Genomic DNA, 9733 nt, shown 5'->3' on the forward strand with positions numbered 1-9733 from the left:
GTAAACGAAGGATTTAATTGTCACTGGAGGCGTTAACAAAGGCCTGTCGATTCAAAGGATGTTAATTGTCTTTACACGTCCATGCACTTATCATCTCGTCCATCATTTCTTTCTATATGCCAGACTGAACAAAGTTGAAAAAATGTCGTTGTTGTCATCTCAAATGCTTGTAACCTTTCCGCTGTATGTTTGGTTTTTGATATGGATGAATGTTGTTGGCGTGGCTTTCATAACTGGATGCAAGACTTGCAACAGTAGACAAGCTCGCGAGAAGAGGTTGATCGCAGTTCAGGGACAGATTCTGGCCAAGCTTGGCTTAACGAAGCCTCCGAACGGAGAAGAGATTTTTATGAATGTTAGCCGTGAAGTGATGCAGACGTACAAAAGCGCGGTGCAGGAAAAAGACAAGTTATTACTGGAATCGAAGTTGTGTCGTTCTCAAGTGGACGCAGACGAAGAATACTTTGCTAAGAGAGTCGAACGACTGCTACTGGAAAAAGAGGTTGCTAGAACGGTCGTACCAAGTAAGTATGCAAAGCTTAGACTGTAAGGCTTTGCTTGATCATGTTCTTTGACATTTTTCTGGAATTTTCGTAAGTTTTTAAAAGTCTTCAGGTCTTAGGTGTTTGTTCCCGATCTATTATCGCTTAGACTTACAGTGGTACATGGTGTAACTCAAACGATTCGGAAGGATCGAGGCAATTTTATTACCAGAGCCACTTTGTTACGTTGAACAAGGCGCGCTTAATTTTCATGGGGCTTCTCTTCGCACGGGTTGTGTAAATGGTTGCAGAGGATTTGAAATGCTGGCGGCTCTGGGGGTTGAGCTGAGATCGATTAGCATCCCAGTCAGGGGAGAGAGGTAATGATACTCGTCTCTACATGCTATTGAAACCGGAGTCAAGCGCTGGCTTGACCATCAAGGCTTAAAAGAGGGCCGAATTGAGGTTAGGCTAGAAACTCAGTTGTAAGTTAAAATGTTAGCTCCATTCTCAGCAATCAGTATAAATTTGTAGTTCTCGTATCTCAGTTATCAGATAAAAAGCCCTTCATTTCTCAGCTGACCAATACTTAAATCCCATCCAGACTCGTCTCTACTGAGTGGAAAGACCACTTTTTTATTGGTATTACTATATGATTTGATTTCAATGATAGGTCGACGTGTAAGTTACATATAGAGTAGCATGCTGTTTTTTATTGCCATACCAGGAATTGAGATTATATAAAGCGTCAATTCAAAACATAAACAACAATTATATAACACGAATAATTAACTCTTGTAGGCCCCAAAGGAAAGAATGACAAGGATGTGTACTCACTGAGATTCAACCTCAGCAAGCTTGTAACAGAGAGCGCACTGGTGTCGCTAGCAGAGCTGCGGCTTTATCAGATGCCAAACCAGCGACAGCCTCTAAGCAATGTACGCATCGATGTTTGTGAAAACACTGGGGAACACGACGACAATGCTAAGAATGGCTGCATTACTGCGCTTGATTCTGCCTGGAGTTTATCTAGCGAAGAGAAGTGGATATCTTTTGATATCACTTCAGTGGTTCAGAAGTGGCTTGAGGATTCTAACACAAACTACGGTCTCACGGTTACCGTAACAAGCTCGGTACCTGCAGACAAAGATGAACGCGTTTCTCCGATTTATCTCGGTGGGCCAGCACCAAAACAGATGCACGACGAAGACGAAGAACCGTGGCCAAATATTCTTGTATGGTTCATCCCTCGTGAACGGGTCCACTCGACGAGACGAAGGAACAAGCGATCCTTGGATTCAAATTATTGCAAGAAACGGTCTACGGAAACACGATGCTGTCTTCGTTCGCTCTACATCGACTTCAAGAAAGATTTGCGTTGGAAGTGGCTGCACGCGCCGAAAGGCTTCTACGCAAACTACTGCGCCGGTCACTGTCCTTTGATGTGGGGAGTTGAGAAACAGAACCACCACACTACCATTATGTCTCTGTACAACAAAATCAACCCAGATGCCCCAGGGGACCCCTGCTGCGTGCCTAAGACTTACGAGCCACTGGTCGTGCTCTACTTCAAGGATGGTGAACCAAAAATTGATGAACTGTCAAACATGGCGGTCAGCGAGTGTACATGTCTGTGAACCAGCATTGCGGCCCTTAACATATTACTGGGCATCTTTGGTCAAAAGGCTTTATCGAATCCTCGATCTTTGATATCAAGTGCTCAATCCTTTTTTGACTTTCTCTGGAAATCTACAGTCCTCGATTTTGAATTCAATCCTCAAATATGATCGCCGAAATCTTTTTAACAGTATCAGCTCAGGTACCTATGTGCACTCAGTAGATTACAAGCAACGCGCGAAACATAACAAAGTACAAATGTCCCATGATATTTTTGCTCCAGGAAACCGGTTTAACAAGTTAGTCTGTTGTGGCTCGTGAACCAAAGCCAAAACACAAAACACAATAGCTGGTTTTCACATGACGTCACTAAAATTCGAACTACAAATCTATTGATCTTCCTGAGATTTTACTTAAATGATGTATGAGAGCAGCTGAAAACTAATATTCATACAAATTTTCGCTCCGAATGGGTTCTTGGTTTTGTGATAAACTACGCTTGAATTTCTAAGCTTTTGCGTAACACGGTATTTACATGACGGCCTAGAGAGCTGTCATGATGGTTAAAAGAGTGACTTATTTCAGAGAACTTGGCTATCTGAACAGTTCATGTCTTAGAAAAAGTATTATTTTAATGTTTTAGAGTTCTCGAGGGATAAATTCACGCTTTTGTAGCGAAACTCAGTGACAGATGTTTCTGTTAGTTTCCGGCCGCCATGTTGGTGCCCATACGGATGGGCACCAGCATGGCGTCTCCATACAAATCTCTATAAATTTGGGTAAAAAATTCCTCCGCATATCTCGCATAAGAAAAATTGCCGTGACCAGAATTTTGGCAAAAGTCTTTGCATATTTACCTTCTTTCATTTCCCAGATTCTGGACTTTATCTATTGACCAGTTTTGATTTTTATTTTGATCTATTTTGAATTGCGTGACGCTGAAAAAGGAAAACGTTGAATAAGACATTTATAATTAATTGATATTTATTTGATAATTAATTCATACACATTTTAGTTTGTACTAGCCCTGTACGTTTCTATCCGTCATTCGTATTTTTTCCCCGGTGCCTTACGGGCTCACCAAAGTACTGCAAGATTCGTAAACTGAGCTATACAGCGATACTACAAAATCATATGTCTGATAAGAGATATTCATGGAGTCTACAAACTGAAACTGTATTTCATGCTTTTGCTCTTTTTCAAAATGGTGTTCTTTTATCTTAACTTGAAAAAGTTAAAGTGCTAGAAACAGGATGCAAATCGTATAAAAAGTTAATCTTGTAAGCACGTAGAACTGTAAAATTTGTGGGATTAATTAACAGAATGAATTTTGCAGTATTTCGAGAGAGTACAGTGTGGGACCCAGTTCTCGGCCGGGCCCAGTTCTCGGCCACTTTTTGTTCAGCGTTTATTTTTCGCGTCACAAATGAATCTGAATAAAAAGCAATTGTTTCCAAAGGTAGCTTGATTCCTTGTCTTCCGTTCTGCCGAGTTTTGTTTCATCCTGCCGAGTTTTTCTGTGAGCACATCGAGGTGACGCGAAGGTAGGTGAATTTGGTTTCCCCGAAAACGTGTTTGTTTACGGCTACGCGAATTACATGGTTTAATTCAAGTTTATATTTTGTCCGTCTAGAAAGCCCAAATGAGCCAATTCTTGGCATAAAGAACGTAGAGTGATAAAGCTATCTGTTAAATATAAACTTTTCCTGGCGTGTTTAGTTCTTTGACCTAAATTCACTCCTCAATATTTCCTTAGTACTTTTGCGTATTTGCCTATTCTCGGCCACCCTGCTCGCCTTCAACACTAAAAGCGCTCATAGTTTTGTGTGGAGTATTCGTGTCAAGTCAGTTGCAAAAATAAAGCTGTAATGGGGTGGCATGCTGAAAACTATGAGCTCTGACTTAACCCCGTTTTAAATATCCAACTCTTTTTAGCTTCGCTTGACTGCACTTAAGAGAAAAACTAGGTGTGCAAAAAACTTCCTTTTCTAAAATGAAACAAAGCTCTTTAAGGATAATTTGTGATCGAAATATCAAAACACAAGCCTTATAATTGATTTAACAACAAAAAATGGCAATAAAGCGTTGTTCATTCTGAGGAATCGCATGTACTCTTTTGTGGCCGAGAACTGGGCCCGCTGGCCGATAACTGGGCCCAGGAACGAAGCCTCCATTTTCGTTATTACTCGGGAGAAAACAGCGTTGAGCAGTCGATAGCTCTACATGTGTAAACTGAATGCTGAAGCTAGTTATGCGTGAAATTTTAACTCCTTACGGCTATTCCAAGGTGAGAAATACAAGTTTACGTTTTTTGTGGCTGAGAACTGGGCCCCATACTGTATACCTAAAGTTAATTGTTGGGAAAGTTGTAGTTGTAGCAGCGACAAGCGACGTCATGTTTTAGCTATGTGTTTCGAAATTATTCTAAGGCTTAGAAAGTAGCAAAACATGTCCAGATATATGTCCATTCTTCAGCTGAAATTAGGAGTCTATAGACTTCTGTGGTGTTTCTGAAAATGTGTATACAATAAATAAAGTGTAAACTTACCTTGAATTAGATTTTCCTGCATCAACTCCTTTTATTTATTGTCGACAACTGCACTGAGCGAAGCTAAAACATGCTGCTATGGCTTGGAATATAATAATAACCTTTCTGAATCTTTCGGGCGAGCGCGTCATTCGTTTTCCCACGCTTTTTAATTTGAAGAGTGACACCCTCCCGAATGATGTGAGTCGGCTGCTTTACGTCAACAAAAATGGCGGGAACGGGATGCTTCGAACAACTATTGCCGCTTTTCATCTGACGTCATCATTTTCCAAAATAAGAAATTACCAATCCATCTGAAGTTTTAGTTTCATCGGATGTAAGACCCTTTAATAACTTGATGCTTTGCTGCGTTTAAGCTAGACAGGGTTCCTCATTTTGAAATAGGGCACGTTTGAATTTCCAAGTTTATGCGTCATGTGACATTAAAATGGCGGCCCGATAAGGCTCTCGAATGGTCAAAAAGATAAGTTTTTGCTCAAGTTTTTGCTAACTAAACAGTTGTTGCTCTAGAAAAAGTATTAATTTCAATGTGTCGGAGCTCTAGAGTAATAACTTTCCGTTTCAATGGCAAAACTCAATGACAGATGTTTCTGTTACTTTACGGCCGCCATGTTTGTGTCCCTCCGAGGGCACAAACATGGCGACTCCATACAGAACTCTATAAATTTGTTTGAAACACTTCTCCGAATAACGGGAATATGAAAAACTGCACAGCCCTAAATCTTGGCGAAGTTGTTTATATATCAATCATCTTTCATATCCCAGCTTCTTGACTTAATTTATTGAGTGGTTATGATTTTTATTTTGATTGCGTGACACTGCAAACCAGCCATTCAGTAAAGCACAAGCATTGCAGAAGAGGCAGTAAGGTGCTGTAACGCTTTTCAGTCAATGTTCCTTTCAAAGGGCGCTAACGCATCATCTTCAGTTCATCTTTACTGCATCGTGTCTGTGTACGTTGTTTATACCTGAATGCTTTTACTGATGTGCCAGTCATTTTGTGAGCCCGCGTTCCTTGCCTCGTTGGGAGGAGGATAAACAACCGGACTTCCAAAACGGCTGGAAATCGAGCCTAGTGAAAACTAGTCTCAGCCGTTACTAGGGTCGTCACGCAACGCTTCTCCGCTAGTGTGGGAGAAGCGTTGCGTGACGTCCCTAATAACGGCTGCGAAGGAGACTAAGTGAACTAGCGTTAATATAAATTGTAGCGCTTCGTAAAACTCTTCCTAAAGTATTAGATTGATGTTTTATTTAGCTAATAACGTCTGACTAATACGAACTTTAGCTGAGATGCTTTTATTGCAGGTGTAATTGGGTTTAATGGCAATAATATATCTGGCGCAAGTGCCTGGAAAATAAAATTCGACAACAAGAAATTTCCTTTTATTAAAACAATGTACGACTGCAAAGTTTGAAAAATTGCGCCTCGATTCGGAATTGTAATGTGAAGAATGACATCCTCTTGTATTTTTTCTTGATCTTACTTTACAAGTGATCAATTATGGAATATTTCGCCGCCACAATTTAGTTCTTAGTTTGAATCTGATGGATCGTGTTTGAATAAGAAATTATGGCGTTATGAAATTAGGAGAACTTCATAACGTCACCGAGGTCGGTTCTCAGTCCGATCCAGTCCTTTTCTGTATTCAGTAAATTAAAATAAACAGACAAGCGAACAGTCATCCAAAAAATAAACGAGCAAATGAATAGATAAATGACAAAAAATTAAAGGGACATCGCTATTGACTCCTTAATGAGAGGCTAGCTTGAGGTTTTGGCAAGTCAAACGTTAAAGTTCGGATAAGATCAACCCAGAGGGAGCCATCTAATCGTTTAAGTATACCCCACTGACCGATCTATCAAACAACAAAAACTATTTTTATTCCAGAAACTTCAGCAAAACAAGAAGTTGAAATGGTTTCGTCAAAGATTGAGCAGCTCCCGCTGTGATCTATCGATCAATAGACGGCCCCTTTGTAGCCAATCAGATCACAGATAGCTCGTTTACTGTATGGTTGGTCAGTAGGTTATGTTTAAGTGTAATTCTTGGACTAAATATTAGTTTCATCAGTTATACGTTAGAAACATTTACAACGTTTTATGACGTTGACGGTCTTTGGGGCTCCATTGTTGGCATACAAAACTTTCTTCTCAATGGACACGGGGCGACATTTACCTCCAGTCTCTCTGGGTGGAGATGACAGCATACACACTTTTGGCGGGACGTTAGAGCCTGGACGCCATAGAGGATTATCCACCCTGTAAAGAATAATAAGCTCACGATGAAAGTCACGTGACCTTGAGTGCATCATTCTTATAAAATCACATGTTTCTTTGTGTTGAGTATATTTTACGAGTCATTCGAATTGACAAATCTACCGTCATTTGCTTAATTTTTACCACATAGCAGGCATACGTTGTTAAGTTTTGAACCGGTATAGGAATGATCCCTTGTTTACATAGTATGGAAAAGATTCTCACCAATGAATACAACGTCCCTTCTTTCTTCCGGAACATTCTCCGACACAGCGCCCGACATCAATGACCTGCAGAAACGAGAACAGTGTTAATCTTCGAACCCTAGCTTCCCCTCTAGCCTCCAAATATGTTTGTATAACATAACCTGACGTATTGTTCTCATGACGTCGAACAAACCTGTTCCAGTGTTTCATTTCTACTAGTATTCTCGTCAAACACAGTGGCACTGTACAACTGATGGAATGACACACGGTGACAGCTTCGCGTACAGCTACACCTGAACACTTTCTCAACACAATGAGCGCCTGTGGAATCAGCCAGAAATAAAATAAAGTGACAGTTGAAAAAATCGAAAGAAAATCGAGTTACGTTAAACTGAAAAGAATGCCATATTCATGAAATAATTTATACGTTCCTTAGTCAAGGCGCAAACGCGCAGAGCTATTAAACTATCAGTGCGTCCGATTCCAAATTCAGAAAGCCCCGATCACTCCTTTCACATGGTCTTTCCTCCAAAAACACTTTTATTTCATGTTGGCTCTCTTTTCCAGAAAATCGGGGAAACATCGAATGCATTTTATTTCAACTCGAATTAACAGAGTGGCTCTATTGAGCTAATATCTTCGAGAAAGAAAAATTCATAAAACAATTTAAGTATAAAATACTTCATTTTCTTTTCTTCAGTTCTGAACCGCATCGAGACGGAGTTTTGATAATCATCTTGACACAGTGGTCCTTGGACTCATACGCCTGAGAGGCCTCACTTAACAATCATAAATGACTTGGCTTAATACAGAGAGCGCAAAAATGGTTACTAGAAACAAACTTACCGTTTGGACCCTTAACACTAACAATTTTACTGGCAATGAGATGACAAGTCTTCTTTCCTGTCACAAGAAAAATGATATTGCTTCTACTTAATGTCAATCATATTTTAAAATCCCCATGGCCACCCAGCCTTTAGTAAAAGCACTTATATTCCGGTAGTAAGTAGGAAAAAATAATATCGGTAACTCCCGGCGACATTTTATGATATCCTTGGCGATATTTTCTTCTGTGAAACATACACCACCAGATGCATAATTGATAGGTGACTACTGAAAGACCACGTTCGGGCGCAGTCCATGTAAAATACCTTTACTGCAGGAGCCAACGCACTGGCCAGTGTCTACGCTTCTCTCGTACGTTGTTCCCCAGTGGAATACCCGAATGTTGTTCTTTCTGAGGCAAGGAGGGCGTGGATCAAGGCAACTGCAGTTTAGAGCGCTCGTGACCTCCTTTAGACCGTCCGACAGAGCAAGTTGCTCAACTAAACTTTCATTGGCCACGCACATTCGAGGGGCTGTGCAAGGCTGAGGATGAAAGTTAATATCAGTTTTATGTTGAATAAACGCGAAATAAGACTGTCATTTAATGCAGGTGCCAATCCAAGCGTACTAAATTCTTCCTTTGCGAGATATTGACGAAATTTGATGTCCTTTCTTTCAAAACACGATCGAGCGTTCCTGCATGAAAATGTAACTGTTTTATCCGTGTGCTAAAAATCTAAAGCTGGCATACGGGGCTTTAAGCACTAACCGAGAAGAAGAGAATTTAAAAGCACTAGTGTTCTGAGACAATTGAGAAAACAAAGAACTTTTCAGTGTCCAATTTTAATGTATCGGCATATGATCATTTCTTTTTTGTTCGTGTAGACTCAATTGTTACCCTCAGCTAATCGATACCAGATGATGGCAAAGGAAACATAGAAGATTGCCACACAGAATAAATCATTTAATTTTTACCATTCTGTGGCTTGGTTCAGCCTTTTCTGCCGTTTGGGCTGAAGTGATACGGCAAAGATTGACATTTCTGTAAATGGGCTGCAAATCTATACCTAAAAAAAAAAAATAATAAGGATACGGCCAGTCAGTATACGTTAGACAATCGAAGTGCTATAAAATGGAAATGAAAAGGCTAAGTTAAACTTAGAAAAGATAGATAGGCTGCGATGGATTAAGTATGCAGAGTTTATAAACGCCAAACTAGCTCTTAGCAGCATAAATATCTTCACTAATCGGATAAGTTAATGCGATGTATCTTTCACCTGTTTCAAAGCTCATCCGCCGGTTCAGCAAGTGAGTTAGCTAGATTCGCCAAAAACGGACGAAGGATACTGATTTTAAGTCATGTGTGCAAAGTTTCAACGTCGATCAGGGTCGTAGCTAGTGAGAGGCAAACCGAGGCACTGGCCTCAGTCATTTTCATCGTTTCGTTGTTTATAGTTATCATAAGCAAGCAATCTGGGAAGCGAATTTAACAATGCACATTGCCTCACTCATAATGTTTTCTAGTTACCGCTCGTCAGTTTACTAGCAGTTATTTTTTTTTTTTTACATTTGGTCTCTGTTTTTGTTGCCGAATAATCCTGTTCAATTTATTCTTTCCCATACTTTCGGCCGGAGCGTAATTGGATATGTCACATTAACGGGAGGTCAATTGCTCCGTGTTAATAGTTAACGTAAGAAAATGTTCCTTTTTTCGAGAACTGACATTTGGCTGGTCTTGTTCAAGCGTACTTAGTTAAAATGAAAAACTCTTAAGCTAATTTATGGCAAATTATTTTGAT

The 9733-nt window shown here is 40.1% G+C and overlaps 1 protein-coding gene across 1 annotated transcript; it reads left to right on the plus strand.

The window, feature by feature from the left end:
- The first annotated feature begins 205 nt into the window (after nt 1–205).
- Nucleotides 206–3030, plus strand: LOC145485661 (transforming growth factor beta-2 proprotein-like). Its single transcript, XM_081464298.1, has 2 exons — nt 206–524; nt 1284–3030. The coding sequence occupies exons 1-2, from the start codon at nt 206–208 to the stop codon at nt 2117–2119; spliced, it is 1155 nt and encodes a 384-aa protein (XP_081320424.1). The 3' UTR covers nt 2120–3030.
- Nucleotides 3031–9733: the final 6703 nt, after the last annotated feature.

Source organism: Orbicella franksi, chromosome 4, assembly GCF_964199315.1.
Source record: "Orbicella franksi chromosome 4, jaOrbFran1.1, whole genome shotgun sequence".
NCBI lineage: Eukaryota > Metazoa > Cnidaria > Anthozoa > Scleractinia > Merulinidae > Orbicella > Orbicella franksi.